General features: G+C 40.8%; 1 protein-coding gene across 2 annotated transcripts in view; it reads left to right on the top strand.

The window, feature by feature from the left end:
• LOC127947119 (anoctamin-3-like) overlaps positions 1 to 18,965 on the top strand; it is a 66,996-nt gene that overhangs the window by 33,397 nt on the left and 14,634 nt on the right. For both annotated transcript variants that reach the window (XM_052544099.1, XM_052544100.1), the window contains exons 13-14: positions 11,536 to 11,596; positions 18,822 to 18,904. In XM_052544099.1, coding sequence (XP_052400059.1) covers positions 11,536 to 11,596; positions 18,822 to 18,904 — 144 coding nt within the window. The remainder of the gene's footprint in view (positions 1 to 11,535; positions 11,597 to 18,821; positions 18,905 to 18,965) is intronic.

The following is an 18,965-nucleotide window of genomic DNA, read 5'->3' as shown; positions in this document are numbered from 1 at the left end:
ACTGGTGGTGGATGAGGAGATACCCCCTGACTATGTAAAAAAGTACTATATAAATGTAATGAATTAACCTGCAAGCACTGCCCCAGGCGGAGGCAGATTCAGCCTTGTCATTGCTGTGTCCCGTAAGAGCGCTTCGCATATACGTGGACCACACCCAGAGCTTCAGAAGTTCTGAGCAGATCCTGGTCTGCTTTAGGAGTCAGTAGAAAGGGAAGGCAGTCTCCAAGCAGAGGTTGGCCCTCTGGATAGTGGATGCCATTGCCTTAGCATACCATTCCCAAGGTGAGCCGTGCCCCCAGACATCTGTTGATCTGTGCGACACATAACACCTTCAAAGTTTTCACAACCTTCATGTAGAGCCGGTTTCTTCCCATGTGATGGGTAACAGGTAATTGGCAGGAAGAATTGGCTAGGTGTCAGGCTTTCTGTGCCATTCCCCCTCACACAGGAATGCGAGTCCCTTTTTTCCCAGTAGAGTTCCCCGTTTGGCGTATCCTGGTTGAGCAACCTTCAGCACCCTCGGCGGTCAGACTTGGCAGAGCAGTCTGTTGCCAGGCCCAGTACTGGTGTTAGTTGGTGGTGGGGCTTTGGTAAGCGTAGCTTTTGTGACACTCTGCGGCTTGTTGACAATTGTGTTCGGGTTGTGGCGTTTTCCATTGACCAGGTATGTCGTTTGACATCAATCAATCACCTTTATTTATATAGTGCTTTAAACAAAATACATTGCGCCAAAGCACTGAACAACATTCATTTGGAAAACAGTGTCTCAATAATGCAAAATGATAGTTAAAGGCAGTTCATCATTGAATTCAGTTATGTCATCTCTGTTCAGTTGAAATAGTGTCTGTTTTAATTTGCAATCAAGTCAATGATATCGCTGTAGATGAAGTGACCCCAACTAAGCAAGCCAGAGGCGACAGCGGCAAGGAACCGAAACTCCATCGGTGACAGAATGGAGAAAAAAAACCTTGGGAGAAACCAGGCTCAGTTGGGGGGCCAGTTCTCCTCTGACCAGACGAAACCAGTAGTTCAATTCCAGGCTGCAGCAAAGTCAGATTGTGCAGAAGAATCATCTGTTTCCTGTGGTCTTGTCCTGGTGCTCCTCTGAGACAAGGTCTTTACAGGGGATCTGTATCTGGGGCTCTAGTTGTCCTGGTCTCCGCTGTCTTTCAGGGCAGTAGAGGTCCTTTCTAGGTGCTGATCCACCATCTGGTCTGGATACGTACTGGATCCGGGTGACTGCAGTGACCCTCTGATCTGGACACAGACTGGATCTGGTGGCCACGGTGACCTCGGAACAAGAGAGAAACAGACAAATATTAGCGTAGATGCCATTCTTCTAATGATGTAGCAAGTACGGTGTTATGTGAAGTGTTCCGGTTCCAGTTTACCTAATTAATGCAGCCTAAAAATCCTTTAACGGATTTGGATATTAAAAGCATATTAGTATGTTATGTGTATGCCAGGTTAAAGAGATGGGTCTTTAATCTAGATTTAAACTGCAAGAGTGTGTCTGCCTCCCGAACAATGTTAGGTAGGTTATTCCAGAGTTTAGGCGCCAAATAGGAAAAGGATCTGCCGCCCGCAGTTGATTTTGATATTCTAGGTATTATCAAATTGCCTGAGTTTTGAGAACGTAGCGGACGTAGAGGAGTATAATGTAAAAGGAGCTCATTCAGATACTGAGGTGCTAAACCATTCAGGGCTTTATAAGTAATAAGCAATATTTTAAAATCTATACGATGTTTGATAGGGAGCCAGTGCAGTGTGGACAGGACCGGGCTAATATGGTCATACTTCCTGGTTCTAGTAAGAACTCTTGCTGCTGCATTTTGGACTAGCTGTAGTTTGTTTACCAAGCGTGCAGAACAACCACCCAATAAAGCATTACAATAGTCTAACCTTGAAGTCATAAATGCATGGATTAATATTTCTGCATTTGACATTGAGAGCATAGGCCGTAATTTAGATATATTTTTGAGATGGAAAAATGCAGTTTTACAAATGCTAGAAACGTGGCTTTCTAAGGAAAGATTGCGATCAAGTAGCACACCTAGGTTCCTAACTGATGACGAAGAATTGACGGAGCAACCATCAAGTCTTAGACAGTGTTCTAGGTTATTACAAGTAGAGTTTTTAGGCCCTATGATCAACACCTCTGTTTTTTCTGAATTTAGCAGTAAGAAATTACTCGTCATCCAATTTTTTATATCGACTATGCATTCCATTAGTTTTTCAAATTGGTGTGTTTCACCGGGCTGCGAGGAAATATAGAGCTGCGTATCATCAGGATAACAGTGAAAGCTAACACCATGTTTCCTGATGATATCTCCCAAGGGTAACATATAAAGCGTGAAGAGTAGCGGCCCTAGAACTGAGCCTTGAGGTACTCCATACTGCACTTGTGATCGATATGATACATCTTCATTCACTGCTACAAACTGATGGCGGTCATATAAGTACGATTTAAACCATGCTAATGCACTTCCACTGATGCCAACAAAGTGTTCAAGTCTATGCAAAATAATGTTGTGGTCAATTGTGTCAAACGCAGCACTAAGATCCAATAAAACTAATAGAGAGATACACCCACGATCAGATGATAAGAGCAGATCATTTGTAACTCTAAGGAGAGCAGTTTCAGTACTATGATACGGTCTAAATCCTGACTGGAAATCCTCACATATACCATTTTTCTCTAAGAAGGAATATAATTGTGAGGATACCACCTTTTCTAGTATCTTGGACAGAAAAGGGAGATTCGAGATTGGTCTATAATTAACTAGTTCTCTGGGGTCAAGTTGTGGCTTTTTTATGAGAGGCTTAATAACAGCCAGTTTGAAGGTTTTGGGGACATATCCTAATGACAATGAGGAATTAATAATAGTCAGAAGAGGACCTATGACTTCTGGAAGCACCTCTTTTAAGAGCTTAGATGGTATAGGGTCTAACATACATGTTGTAAGTTTAGATGATTTAACAAGTTTATACAATTCTTCCTCTCCTATAGTAGAGAATGAGTGGAACTGTTCCTCAGGGGGTCTATAGTGCACTGTCTGATGCGAAACTGTAGCTGACGGCTGAATGGTTGCAATTTTATCTCTAATAGTATCGATTTTAGAAGTAAAGTAGTTCATAAAGTCATTACTGCTGTGGTGTTGGGAAATGTCAACACTTGTTGAGGCTTTATTTTTCGTTAATTTAGCCACTGTATTGAATAAATACCTGGGGTTATGTTTGTTTTCTTCTAAAAGAAAAAGAAAAGTAATCAGATCTAGCAGTTTTTAATGCTTTTCTGTAGGATATGCTACTTTCCCGCCAAGCAATACGAAATACCTCTAGTTTTGTTTTCCTCCAGCTGCGCTCCATTTTTCGGGCTGCTCTCTTTAGGGTGCGAGTATGCTCATTATACCATGGTGTCAAACTGTTTTCCTTAACCTTTCTTAAGCGTAAAGGAGCAACTGTATTTAAAGTGCTAGAAAAGAGAGAGTCCATAGTTTCTGTTACATCAAGTTGTTCTGAGGTTTTGGATATGCTAAGAAATTCGGATACATCAGGAAGATAACTTAAAAAGCAGTCTTTTGTGGTAGAAGTGATGGTTCTTCGATACTTGTAACAAGAAGTAGAATTTACAATTTTGGCTATATGAAGTTTACACAGAACTAAATAATGATCTGAGATATCATCACTTGGCTGAATAATTTCAACACTATCAACATCAATTCCATGTGACAGTATTAAATCTAGAGTATGATTTCGATAAATCTAGAGTAGGTCCTGAAACGTGTTGTCTAACACCAATAGAGTTCAGAATGTCTATAAATGCTGATCCCAATACATCTTTTTCATTATCGACATGGATATTAAAATCACCAACTATTAAGACTTTATCTGCAGCCAGAACTAACTCGGATGTAAAATCACCAAACTCTTTAATAAAGTATGTATGGTGCCCTGGTGGCCTGTATACAGTAGCCAGTACAAACATAACAGGGGATTTATCATTAACATTGGTTTCTCTGGATAATGTTATATGAAGCACCATTACTTCAAACAAGTTATACTTGAAGCCTGCCCTCTGAGAAATCCTGAAAACGTTGTTATAAATTGAAGCAACTCCTCCCCCTTTGCCTTTTAGACGCGGCTCGTGTTCATAACAATAATCTTGGGGGGTGGACTCATTTAAAATAATGTAATCATCAGGTTTTAGCCAGGTTTCTGTCAAGCAGAGCACATCTATATTATGATCAGTTATCATATTATTTACAAAAAGTGTTTTCGTAGAAATGGATCTGATATTCAATAAGCCAATCTTTATCATTTGTTTATCCATATTGCATTTGTTTTTTATTTGTTGAACCTCAATTAAATTGTTAACCTTAACTTGGTTTGGACGTTTTTTGTATTTTCTAGTTCGTGGAACAGACACAGTCTCTATAGTGTGATATCTAGGTGAAAGAGTCTCTATGTGCTGACATAACTCGTAGTGACCGACAGATCTCAGTTACATACATAACCCTCATTCCCTGATGGAGGGAACAGAGATGTTATGTCCCCATGCCACAGCCTTGAACTATTCGCTGTTGCCAGGACATGTCCTTGGCTCCTCTAGGTAAAACCTGAATGAGTGGATGCACGCTGTTGCCTTATATACACTTAAGCAAGAGGAGTGGCTCAGCATGCAAAATCCACTAGCCAATTTTCATTGGCGTTTTCTCTTAAACTCAGAGCTGATCGGCCTCCCAAGTGAGACCCCATATGTCATTCGGCATAATGTCTCTGTTCCTTCCATCAGGGAATGAGGGCTACGTACGTAACCTATAAGTTTCCTGAATGAGGGAACCTAGATGTTATATCAGTGACTGATGAATTGGGATCTAGCTAGAGAGACGGATCACCATCACGCACCCTGCCCAACAGTGCGGGTATATAGGCAGAGCATGTGCAGTGGAACAGCAATTGTGGTTACTCCTTCAGGTAACGAGGGTTACATACATTACCAAGGTGTTCCCTTTCAGTTGGTCACACTGACGAATTGGGATCCTTGTGGAAAACGGCACTATTGCTGACCCCCTCCTGTGCCATGTGTAGGCCAGCAAGTCCTCCCACACCAGTTGGGGCAGAAAATAGGACAGGGCTTAGGCGGAGGAGTCCCTCACTGCTGTTCCGTACAAACATAATACTGGGAAATCGTACCCAAGTAGTGGAACGCTACGGAAGCCACATCCTGCATATAGGAGGTAACATGTGCAAATTACACATATAAAGTGGCCAGGGCAGGTCATATCCAGACCAGATTGTGGATCAGCACCTAGAAATGACCTCTACTGCCCTGAAAGACAGCGGAGACCAGGACAACTAAAGCCCCAGATACAGATCCCCTGTAAAGGCCTTGTCTCAGAGGACCACCGGGACAAGACTACAGGAAACAGATGATTCTTCTGCACAATTCTGACTTTGCTGCAGCCTGGAATTGAACTACTGGTTTCATCTGGTCAAAGGAGAACTGGCCCCCCAACTGAGCCTGGCTACTCCCAAGGTTTTTTTCTCCATTCTGTCACCGATGGAGTTTAGGTTTCTTGCCGCTGTCGCCTCTGGCTTGCTTAGTTGGGGTCACTTCATCTACAGCGATATCGTTGACTTGATTGCAAATGAATGCACAGACACTATTTAACTGAACAGAGATGACATCACTGAATTCAATGATGAACTGCCTTTAACTATCATTTTGCATTATTGACACACTGTTTTCCTAATGAATGTTTTTCAGTTGCTTTGACGCAATGTATTTTGTTTAAAGCGCTATATAAATAAAGGTGACTTTGACTTTGGCAGTAAAGGGCAGTACTACATATGGAAGTCCCTGCGGCAGACTCAGCCAACCTGGGGTGAGATCAATGCACAGCAGAGACAGCAGAAGGACTTTGCCAGGAAAAGACAAAGGCTTACCATGAGGGAAGCCATACCGTGGAAGAACACTAATGTGAGATCACCCAAAGGGGTAATCACTAAACACGGGCACCTAGCCCAGCACAAGGGCTGACCTTGGGTATACACACAAGTGCTGGACTTGGCTTCTGGCGCTCTGCCACACCTGACTGCTGAGGGTGCAGGAAGTACAAATACCTGCTATCGGGGTGCCCCGTGCAAACGCCCAGGAAAACGCAGTCTACGTAAATGTATAAAGCAAGGACGGAACAGAGCAGAGCAATGGCTGGGTCTGCCTTCTCCCTGGACAGCGCTTGCAAGTTCAACACCTAATCCCTAAAAGGCATGGTGGGAACTTTGGGCACATATTCAGAGAGAGTTGGATGGCCCGAATTCAAAAATGTATCATCAAACAAAAATGCCTGCAGGTCTGCCACCCTCTTGACCGAAGCCAATGCAGTGATGAGCACTGACTAGCGACAGGAACTTAAGTTCTACTGACTGCAGAGGCACGAAAGGCTCCTGCTTTAAGGCCATCAGGAATGGGTGGAGATCCCAAGAGGGTACCAGGTAAGGGCGTGGAGGATTCAGCCTTCTTGCACCCCAATGAACCTGATGATCAAGTCATGCGTCCCAATGGACTTGCCATCTACTGCATCCTTCTTGCAGAAAGGACAGCACGATTGCGATTGGGCATCTATGGGGGTCCCATCGTGTGACCATCAGATGAAGCCAGGAAGCTACCACATCCAGAAACACACGAGTGGAAGGCCATCTTTTAATGAAAACACTTGGTAGAGTCCGCAATAGCTAAACATTAATTCATCATGTGAGTGAGATATGCCTTGTCCAAATACCCACACTTGCGGTCTTGGCCACTTGACAGCACGTGCATGTGACAGGAAGTAAGTGTGCAAGACTTTCCAGATCTTAAAAATGCCAAAGCGCAGTGCTCTTAACACACAATAAATTCTTGAATACAGTTTCACTTTCAGAGTGGTATTTAAGGCTTAGTGTATCTCATCATTCATCATGTTCTGGAAATAAATTGTGATTCTTTTTGCCAAGATCGTGCAAGGGTTCACAGAAACCTTTGCAATGTAAGTTAAATATTATTATTAATAATATATTACATATAATTTGGTAGTAAAACAAAGTGCTACATGTTTTATTGCTGCAAAGATAAGTATATCTATTTTGTACAACATTTTGAATGTTTTTTAGCAGTTAATTAGAAGCACCAGAAATTAACAGACATTTAGATGTTAATTTTAAAATGCTAAGTATTTAAAATAAAAATAAAACTCTGCAAACACTTGCATTTTTACAACACTATCAGTGTGTCCCATCAGGTAATTAAAAGTTCTACACACATACTTGTGGTCTTCATGCTCACTTGGACCAAATACCGGAAATACATTATTCAAGTAGTCAAGTGTAAAGACTGCATGTGTGGGTATTTGGACGGGGCAATAGTTTGCAACTTAAATAGTCCTTCAAATTTGAAACAGCTGTGCATGTAATCAGTACCTGATGTGGGGTGTCATGGGAAATGTAGTCTCAGAACCAATGGTACATTTGATCCCACTCTAAGGGTCAAGAGGAACTGGTTACAGTGGTGCCATGACCCAATAAGAGGAGGCTAGCTGGTATGGGATAGCTGTATAGATAAACCTCACTCCTCTGGCCTCGAATGGTGTACTAGTGACTGATGCTATAGACCAGGGGCCTGTTTCACTAAGGAGGTTCAACCAACTTTGAGTTGAGAACTCTGAGGTCACTTACCCTGAGATGGGAAACTCTGAGTTTTAGGTTACAGAACAGCTGAAATGAGTTAGTTTAATCAACTCTAAATTGACTGACTCTGAGTTAAGCATGTGCACCACAACTATAAAAAGCCATTATCAATGGAGCCCTGATATTACGATTCACCATGGCAACAGCTCCAGCCAAAAAGACGTCTGCATACTTCAGACTCGATACAAATGTAATTCTTATCAGTGTTACAATATAACAGTTGAGAACTGGCAGAACGTTAGATTAATGAACTAATAGCTAATCATTTTATGGTATCTCATGGGCAAAAATTTATATAAAATGACAATATTAATAAAAATATTTTAAGTGCAGTGGCTATTTACACTAAGTGGAATTAACATACTTAATTAGAGATAGATCCTATTTACAGTAGGCTAAGTGCAAGTAGCTCTAGATGCTATTTACAGAAAAAGGCCGGAGCTACGGTAGATTTGCACTTAGTAATGGACACTCAGAATAATCTTGTTTTCCATTTGCATTAAGATTATTTTAATTACCACACTAGCATATAATTTTACTTAAGTAAAATGCACTTAATTTAGATCCCCCCAGGAAACAAGACTAAGGGCCCTATCTTGCACCCAGCGCAATTGACTTTGTACACCAACGCATGTGTCATTCCTATTTTGCACCCGCGCAAAGCGCACTTTTCCCTCCACAGAAGCACGTCGCTAAACTAGTGAATGAACTGGGTGGTTCAGCGCAAAAAAGGAGGCGTGTTCCGGCGCAAACAATCCCTGGTGCTATTTTGCTGTTCCATTAAACAATTGCGCCACTGACCAGAAAAAAACCTAGTCTAAAGTCAGTGGCGCGTTGCGCGTTATTCATTATGCATTTTAAGGGCGCATGCGTGAGCAAATTTATCTCGGTCTAATGTTATACTACATTGCAAAAATATAACCGTACTCGTGATTCAGAGAGAACGAGTCCAAAACATTCAAAATTATTTATTTGTGAAATTTCTTTGTATTTTGTCAAAAAGAAAAATCAATAGCAAACAGTAATTGATAAAAAAAAAATACAAATGGAAAATGAGGTTAAAAATATTTAAACAGAAAAAGTTATTTCTTTTTCCCCCCTCTGGTAGTTTTGCGATGCGCGCCACAGCGGGATTGGACACCTGAGGGTCCGGGAATGGCATTGCGCGATGTGCGCCTGGTGGAATGGGTGGATGGAGATGGAGTGGGGGAAGGAGGAAGAGGCACAACAGGAGGTGGTGGTGCGCTTGAATGGCCGCGCTCCATGGCTGCAGCAATCCTTTCCAGGCTTGAGGAGATGCGCCCGAGAGGCCGCAGCAACATCGTCATCCGGTCAAGACGGCCATTCACACTTTGCCGCATCCCAGACAGCTCCCGCTCCAGCATTTCAAATCCGGTTTGCTGGAGCTGCAGGAAGGGGTGGTCCTCCGGTCTAGCAATGCTGCCACTGCGTATAGTGGGTCTGGACCTTGATGGTTGCGCTGTTCCCTCCCCAGATGGCCCGTGCGCACGGCTCGCGAGGCCAGGGTCTTCCTGCGAAGCTGTTACATTGTTTTTCTTTATTGTGTGGCTGCATAAATGTTTTTCATGTAAATAACGATTAAAATATTTTCATAAGAAACCTTGTATGTGAATTTGTGTACCTTGGGGTTGGACTGCTTGCGTTTCTGATTGGGTGCCGAGTTCAAAACCCCCAAATCCTTCAACGCTTTCAGCGGTGAGGGTGGATGCAGCGATGTCCTCTTCTGGTGTCAGGTCCTGAGTAGAGGCAGATCCACCTCCCGTTACACGGCGTGCCCGATTGATGCTGGCAAGCTTGGACTTTCCCCATCTTCTGACGTTATTGTAGCGCTTGCGGCACTGGTACGACGTCCTGGGGATGCCAGCTGATGAAACAATTGTGGCTATTTCCTCCCACGCCTGTTTAACCGACGCTATTTTGGGTGGGTTTCTCCCATCCCCATACAACACAACTTCTCTGTCTTTCACTGCTCTTACAAGAACATCAGTCTCCTCGGCTGTGAACCGCTCCTGGCGTGCGCCTGGTAAATACGCCATAATAATAGCAATCCATAATGGAACTTGCGCACCTGCTTTTAAAGGGAATATTGGATGACGCTCTGATTGGTTTATTTCACGTTACGCCCAAACCACACCTATGAATAATGAAGCTACTTCAGACCAACCCAGTTTAGATTTGCGCCGGGCGCAAGAGCCATTTATCCCGCCGGGAAAATAGCAACAGCGCCGAGACCCGCCCACAAATTTACATGCGCTTCGTGCTACGACACTTGCGTTTCAGATCGTTAAAATAGGGCCCTAAGTATCTTATATAGAAAATCAATCTTTATTTTATTATATATATATATATATATATATATATATATATATATATATATATATATATATATATATATATATATATATAAAACAATTAGAAAGAAGAGTATTTTTCCAGCGTGCATCAATGAAGTGTTTAAAAAGGGGGAGGAGACCGAAATAAACTCTGGGTTTATCGAAAAAAAACCTGTTCCTCACCAGGCTAGGTTAATAAGTTACTACGGTAACTGATTCTGAGTATAAGTTACCTCTCTTTCAGAAACGGGCTTGACTTACCCTGCTTTCTCGTGTTTGCCTTCCATTCTGAAACAGAAAACCTAGAGTTTCCCTCATTTCAGGGTTAACTCAGAGTTTTCACTTAACCTCCTTTGTGAAATGGGCCATAGACTGTCATCTTCAGTGTCTTTGTAACTTGAACAAACTCCTGTGCCGGCTATTTCCTGAATAGTCAGAGCAGAACCAATTACACAAGTGCATCTATTGCAGCCACAACCTGTGTTCAACTCAACCTCAGGAGAAAAAATAAATATTTATGTTTTAAATATAAATTTATATATATATATATATATATATGTTTTTTATTACATTAACATGTTTTCCAACAAATAACAGCATACAAAATTGTAAGAAATTGCAACTTTGTAATAAAAAAGCATGAACCTGCACCTAACACATACATTACATTTTCATAGTTGGCATATGCTTTTATAAAAAAAAAAAAAAAAAATTACCCTGCATTCAGTGTATACATTTTTATCACTTCATGTTGAAGTTTTTCTGGACCTTGCCACCGGGTCAGAGATCACATCCCTATGGTCCGCTATATCCTGCACGTTTATGGCCACGTCTCCCTTTCGCGATATGTACGCCTGACCAATCACTGATGGATTGGTGATAGGGATGAGTGTGCCATCCACCAGGATGTAATCCCCTGCATGGCACAGAAGGGCGTTGGTGACAGTGTGGACGCACCTCCACATCGAGGTCTTGATTAGGCCGTAGCCCTCTCCCACGACCTCGATGAAGCAAAAAAAAAAAAAAAATTTTTTTATTATTAGTCTTAAAATGTCCATAACATAAAATCATTGTTGTCATACCATAGTTTGACTTGTATTGCGCTGCGCTGATTTCTAAAGACTGCTGTACAGTAGCGTCTTGAGCTCAAATAACGCTAAGAGAGAGCTTACGAATGGTCCAGACCAACCTTACGAAAGTATGACTTCCAGAAGACTTAGCGTACGAACATGTCGGGAATCGTGCCATAAGGTTAAGAGAGAGGTTAAGGAATAGGTTAAGAACTACTTATCGATAAGAACGTTTTGGGGAACCGGGCCCAGATGAATTTGTGTGAATGGGAAACATTTTAAACGTGTAAAATAGTTAGGAATTATCATAAGACTGATCATAATCAGATTTTACTAATTTCCTAATTATACATTCTTAAATATATTACCCCTTTTTTGTCCACCAGGTGACCCATCTTTTTGACAATGGAGGAACAGTCTTCTTTGCCATCTTCATGGCAATATGGGGTGAGTTTGAATCTTTTCAATTTAATCAGTGGTCTTTCACCAGCAGAAATACAGGCAGATCAGCATTTGGTTTAAAGTACAAATTAAGTAATTATAAAAGAGGCTTCCTTCAGCAAATGAGGACAGAATAAGAATCTATAGCAGTCTGTGGGCTGCTATAAAAGGATCCACTCAAAAGCCCAAGAGAAGTAGCTGTAATCAATCACTGCTTTGTCCTACATTACAACGAAGATCCAATCAGGTCACAGTAGACCTCGCTTACAGTCTAAACATGTAAATACTAAGTGCTTGAACTTCAGTGTATTCCTTTGAACATGAGGAGGGATACACAGATAAGTGTTGAAGGATGGCTAGCAGCGATCAAAGGTGAGTTAATGCCTGATAATTGTGGGCACATTATAAAGTGTGATTGACTGGCTGAAGCCAAAGAAACACTTCCCAGGAGTGAATTTAAAGGAAAGTAATGTGAGTAGGACGTTCTACGGGCTGGTAGATGAGTTCTCTGAGGGATTTACAGGGGTGTAGATGTTAAAAACAATGTTCAACAATGTAGCTCCACCATAACAAGTAAAGTTTTAATCTTTGTGGCCATGCTTATTATTGTGCTGTTTGATACATTCAGGTGCAGATCTCTAGGTGATGGATGGGATCTAAACAAAGCAACATATTAGTCAGCCAAATTTTTAACTGCTGGACAAATTGACAGCATACATCAGTTATGGTCACCAGAATAAACTGTGTATAACATGAAATTGTAAGCTACTAATTAAACCCCTTTAACTGATTACATTTTATTGTAAATAATGAACAAAAGCAATACAGAAATTGTTAAATTGCTTTTAAAGTTTATTCATGAAAATCATGAACTGTTCAAAAGGATGGCTTTAGTTAGGATTAACTTCTGTTGTCAAGAGAAACCAGAATAAATGTCTGGTCTCCCTCAGGCATCTCAGAAACAAATTATAGTTCAGGCAAAATCAAAAGCTTTACAATGATGACCGGCCATTAACACATTGGAAATCTACCAACAGCTTTAAGCTTATAATGGAACAAAATGTGTACAAATATAAGCTAACGTTACAAATACCAATTAAATATATGTCCTTACTGCAGACTATTGGGAGTGTCAAACTTCTTGATCTGTAGAAGCTCTTTGTAATTATTGATTCTAATTGGTCTCTCACTATGATGCCTATTTTACATTCTGAAGTTGAAGCTTTATATTTTTAATTGTCTGTGGCAACAAAACATTTATTTTACTTTTTCTTGTATCACTCAACAGTCTTTCTTTTCATCTTTGTTTTAATGCTATGGGAATGCTTCACTCAAGCCAGTGCCTTAAGCACAAGTCTGCACCTGCCCATTACTGACTAGTTGAGTGTGATGACGTAGCAACATGGCTTAGTACATCACCGAAACAATAAATAGATGCCAAGCTAACATATCATCAGACTCTAATTGTCTGACAAGACTCAAAGGCATGGTCGGAGTTTGGCTGCAAGATGTACTGTCTCTTTGCCCTTTCAGGGAACTGTGATACATACATAACATTAAACGTTCCCTTTCGAGTTGAACTTGATGCCATGTCATTGTTTTGATGTTATGGGAACTTCAATGGCAACGGCACCACATAACAGAGTAGTGCCTGCTCCACAAGAAGTGAATAATACATAAAGTTGTTGAGCAGAACTTCTTGTAAGGGTCTAAACATTCTTGTTTGGAAGACCAGAATCTAAGAGCTGGTACCCCTCAGATGCCAGAGGTTTCCAAATCTTCAGCTTGGGTATTAGATCATCTCCTGTGCTTGAGACAGAAGATCTAAGCTGGAGGGTCTGCATCTTGAACCTGTACAGTATGTCGGTTCAAAGAATACGGTTCAGGCCCCTCAGATCTAAAACTGGACACAACAATCTATTCTTTTGGGGTAAAATAAAGTACAGATTGTACAACCCTGAATCTTTCTTTGGGAGAGGTACATGCTCTATGGCTCCTTTTGCAAGGAGACCCTGCAGTTCCTGGTTGAAAAATATATTTTCTGATTCTTGATGTACTACTGTTGTTAATTTGTTGTTTAACTGAGGTGGACGGAAGGCAACTCGTTCCTGGAGGGTCAGTGTCCTGCAGATTTTGGATCCAGCATGCCTCAACAAACTTGCCTGGAAGTTTCTTGTATGGCTGATAAGACCTTAATTAGCTGGTTCAGGTGTTTAATTTGGGGTTGGAGTTAAAATTTGCTGGACATTGGCCCTCCAGGAGCAATATTGGACACCTTTGCTGTGGCCTTCAAAACACTGATACAGTGAGTTCCAATCGAAAGGCAACGTATATATTTCTCTGGAAGAGATTAGATGGCTGGTTAGCATTCACTATAGATTCCTGTAGAATTCTTTTCAGAGTTTCTGAAACCTTCCACCTTTCCCAGTGTCACAGCTGGTCAAGGAGGAAAACAGACTGATTCAAACAAGCTGGTACGTTTATTAAGGCAACTGAGAAGAAGTTTACAACATACAAGAATCAAAACTCAGGTGATCAACGTAAGTATAGTAAATGGTTTTATCTGGGTTGAAACTTCTAGTCCTTCAATGGATAGCAGAGTGACTTTGGTGAGTGTTTTTGAATGATCTGGTAAGTGGATGCAGGTTTCCATGATAATCATGTGATTGTGAATAGGTGTAGAAGGCTGGTTTGAATGGTGAGGCAGGTGATTCCATAGTCTCAGCCTCGGACATGGACATGTGTTGCGTTCTTCAACATTCCACCTGGAAACAAAGATAGCCGGGAAAGAAAGACCTCATGTTCTGTGGAGAGAAGGATAAAAGATTAGTGAATAGTTTTAGCATTAAGGCATGGAAGGTGTCTAAGATATGGTAATGGTCAGGCAGGTGTATCAACTCCTAGGGTCGCTGCAGCCACCTCCACCATGAAACGGAGATTGGGGTCTGGGTGTAAAAGAGGCAGGGCTGTACAGAATGCAGAATGCAGATTTGAGCTGGAGGAATGCCCGGTGCATCTGGGGTCCAGGTGAAGGTTTTGGCCTTCCGTTGGAGGAGAGAAGTGAGTGGTGCCCCCTTCTGGCAACAATATAATTTGTGAACCCCAGGAACATCTGCATCTCTTTGACCATAGAGGATTGTGGCCAGTTCTGAACCGCATCCACCTTCCTCTGGTCCATTTGTATTCCTGCAAGGTTGACGATGTAGCCCAGGAAGTGGATGGTGGATTTGTGGAATTCACATTTCTTAGCTTTTAAATGCAGGTGGTGTTGGCGGAGGCGTTGGAGTACACGGGTGACATGGCCATGGTGTTCTTCTAGATTAGGTGAGTATGAGTACATCATCTATGTAGATGAGGAAGAACCGGTTGAGCATGTCTCTGAAGATCTCATGCATAAAGTTTTGGAAGATGGAAGGTGAGTTGGAGAGCCCATAGGGCATCACACGGTACTCATAGTGCCCGGTGGGCATCACGAAAGCGGTCTTCCTTTGTCACGCCTGTGGATGAGGTTATTGGTGCTCCTTAAGTCAAGCTTGCTGAAGATGCGGGCACCACGTAGCTCCTCCAAGGCGGCCAGAAACAGAGGAAGGGGATAGGTGAATTTTACCATCTGGTCATTGAGTGCAGGCAATTTATGAAGGGCCTCAGAACCCCATCTTTCTTGGCCACGAAGAAGCTCAATGCTGCGGGTGAGGTGGACGGACGGATGAACCCCTGTTGTAATGCTTCTTGAATGTACTCCTCCATGGCGGCTCTTTCCGGGATCGACAATGGGTAGACCTGTCCTTCGGGTAATTTGGCCCCAGGCAGCAGGTCAATGGCACAGTCCCATGGCTGGTGAGGTGCAAAGTGAGTGGCTGTGACCCTGCTGAACATGTCTTGGAATACCTGATACTCAGACAAGTTAAGTCACCTTTATTTATGTAGCGCTTTAACATCACTGAATTCAATGATGAACTGCCTTTAACTGTCATTTTGCATTATTGACACACTGTTTTCCTAATGAATGTTGTTCAGTTGCTTTGACGCAATGTATTTTGTTTAAAGCGCTATATAAATAAAGGTGACCTGACTTGACTTGACTTGACTTTTGGACGCGGCTCTTGTTTATAACCGTAATCTTAGGGGGTGGACTCATTTAAAATAATGTAATCATCAGGTTTTAGCCAGGTTTCTGTCAAACAGAGCACATCTAGATTATGATCACTGATCATATTATTTACAAAAAGTGTTTTCGTAGAAAGGGATCTGTTTTTCAATAGGCAAAGATTTATCATTTGTTTATCCGTATTGCATCAGTTTTTTTGTTTGTTTTTTGAACCACAAATAAATTGTTAATCTTAGATCGGTGTGGATGTTTTTTGCATTTTCTAGTTTGGGGAATAGACACAGTCTCTATAGTGTGATATCTAGGTGAAAGAGTCTCTATATGCTGAGAATTAACTGACCTCTGTGACGTGAGGCAGCTAGCAGACGGTCGGTTTAGCCAGTCTGTCTGCTTCCTGACCTGGGCCCCAGTTAGTACAGAAATCCCTGAGCTAGACGCATCCAAAGCCATATCTAGAGTCCTAACTTTCTTACTGTCCTCAGTTAAAGTTTGGATGCGTGTCTCTAATTCTGAAATCTTCTCTGTCAGCCTAACTATTTCCCTGGATTTATCACATGTGAATCCCTCATCAGCGACAGAGATAGATAAACTGTACATGTGGCAATAGGTGCAAATAACAATAGCAGGAGAAGCCATTACTCACCGTGCTTGATGAAATATTCTTACCACAGTTGTTTGATGAACTTGTGAAAGACTGGAGCGAGAGATATAAGGAGAAAAGAAAACAGCGATAGGTACGAATGAAAATGCTAATAACAGGCTAACAAGTGCTAATGCAATGCAGGTGAATTGCATTCACTGATTTAAAATAAAAGTGAACGATCAAAATTAATCTGATAAGATTGATCAATAATATCAGAAATATGTTGGGAATATCAGGAGGAAAAGGACTGAATAGGATGATGTCCATGACAGCCTCCTCTAGCAGCAGTAGCGAGATCTATTCGGTGTGGAAGCACCCAATATGTAGAACGACCTCTGGTGTGCAGTGCCGCAGCAGGCCGTTGCCCAGTGGTTTTCCTTGGAAAGTGGTGATCTGGTCGGTGGTGTCATTTTTGCAGCGGGGAATTTTGAATCCAGCAAGGTTGTGGGAGGACATGTAATTTTCTGATGCTCCTGAGTCCATGAGGATTTTGATTGGAAAGGATTGGATACATTAGAAGTGGGTCTATATGATGCATGCAAGATACATCTGAGTGTGTTTTTGAATGGTGTGGTAAGAGGATGCAAGTGTCCGGTGATTAATAATCAGGTGATATTTAACTGGTGTAGGAGCCCTTGAATGTTTGTAGAAGTTCTTGAATGTTTGTAAATGAGCTACAAAAAAAATTATTCAGTTTGGATGGGTTACATGGAAAATACAGGACACCTCAGTAACTCTGTAAATACAGGATAATTGTGTGATTTTGAGAGATGGGGAGCAAATGAAAAGCCGAATTTAGTGCTTTCCTTTTAAGAGTCCACTACTTTGGAGGGGGGTTGACAAAAGTCATAATAGTGTATTATTAGAACACTGTGATGGGGGCCGTATTGTTCCTGACTGAGAGACCCAGGTGGATCTGCAAGTCTAAATCAAGTCTAAGCTCAAATGTGAAGACAGCTTTCAGCAAGAAGACTGGGCTTTAAAAATTAAACATTGTCTCTCTTCTTGGTCTCTCAATCAGTTTCTTCCATTCCAACTGTTTTGCTTTCAACAAAAGTGGGTCATACAGTCCTCTGGTAGATACAAGGGACATGAGAACTCAGAGAGCCCAGATGTTTTTGTAGTTGTTGTTTGTTTTAATAGTTACATTTAACATGAAAACCTAACAGAACTTATCTTATTTTTACTTTAATTTATTTAGTATTCATTCTTAGTGCCTAAATCAGTTTATTTAGTATTCTTTTTTAGTGCCTAAATCAGTTACTTTGATACTGTAAAAAAATTCATGCTTCTGAATAATATAGCTGATTACAATCTGCAAGCTAGATTGAATCTGAATATCTACCAGTGAGATGAAATAGTTCTAATCCAATACCCTGTTTGGTTGCGAATTCAAAGCTGGTGTAATATGATAAATACATATATGTGATCATGTGTTCTATATTATTGTTATTATTGTAGAACCAGTCTTGTGGTGTTCTTTAGGTGCAACGAAACCAGCAATGTGTGTGGAAAAGACAAAAGTATTTTGATAAACAGCAAAAAAGCAACACTTGTGGAATGGAGAAATGAAATAATCAAATGATAAAGCTTTATATTTACAGCATTTTTCGACACATGCTTTCATCAGCGCTAAACTATTGCAAATGGAGAAAACGAATATAGACAAGATTCAAACTTGCAATCAAGAGTTACAATCCTTGTATTCTATTCAGGTCATATTTGATCCAGATGAAAAATATAATTTAATTATTTTTAAATGACTTTGGTTTCCTCTCAACATTGCAAAAATAAGACCAAAAGCAGCTTGTATAATATTTACTTATGCTTTGATTTTTTTTGCTTCACATTTCCAATATGACATTTAAAAGCCTTTGTATCTAAGCTGAAATGTACTTTTAATTTTATGCATTTTAATTAAGATTTGTTAATGTAACTAAATTTAAATCATTTTAATGATTTTAGTACTTATGTCACCCTTTAAGTTTGCCACAGTCACGTAGTGGGCCCAGGCCTGTTTTCTTGCTTTAAATCTCATAAGAACCAAATGTGAGAGTTGTAGCTACATTATAACAGGTTTTTCATATTGATTTATTTAACTTGGCACAAACATCATCTTTCAGAGAGGCAAATACAATATATATATATATATATATATATATATATATATATATATATATATATATATATATATATATATATATATATATATATATATATATATATAAACTGTAGGAGGAGGATTATGCAAATGCCCATAAACACATTTGCATTCTTAACGATGCCTGAAATTGAGTTTGCATAGTTGAAGGACTTGTTTTCCTGTATGTACTGTACATATGTATGTTTGAGCCTAAGATGACCTTCCTTACTCACCTTACTTAAATAAGCCTTCTAACTTTAAATAGAACCATACTGTCTCTGAAAGCTCTTGCTCACATTGTGTTCACATCTTACCACTTCCTCCTGCGCCGTCACAGCCACGGTATTCCTTGAGTTCTGGAAGAGGAGAAGGGCGGAGCTAACCTACGACTGGGATTTGATTGACTGGGAGGAAGAGGAGGTGAGCCTGCCTTCCTGTTTGTTGCTTTATGTTCCATTAAAAAATATCATACATTTTTTGA

Source organism: Carassius gibelio, chromosome A25 (assembly GCF_023724105.1).
Source record: "Carassius gibelio isolate Cgi1373 ecotype wild population from Czech Republic chromosome A25, carGib1.2-hapl.c, whole genome shotgun sequence".
Lineage (NCBI taxonomy): Eukaryota > Metazoa > Chordata > Actinopteri > Cypriniformes > Cyprinidae > Carassius > Carassius gibelio.
The sequence above is the reverse complement of the archived record's forward strand: the minus strand, read 5'-3'. Positions and strand labels throughout refer to the sequence as shown.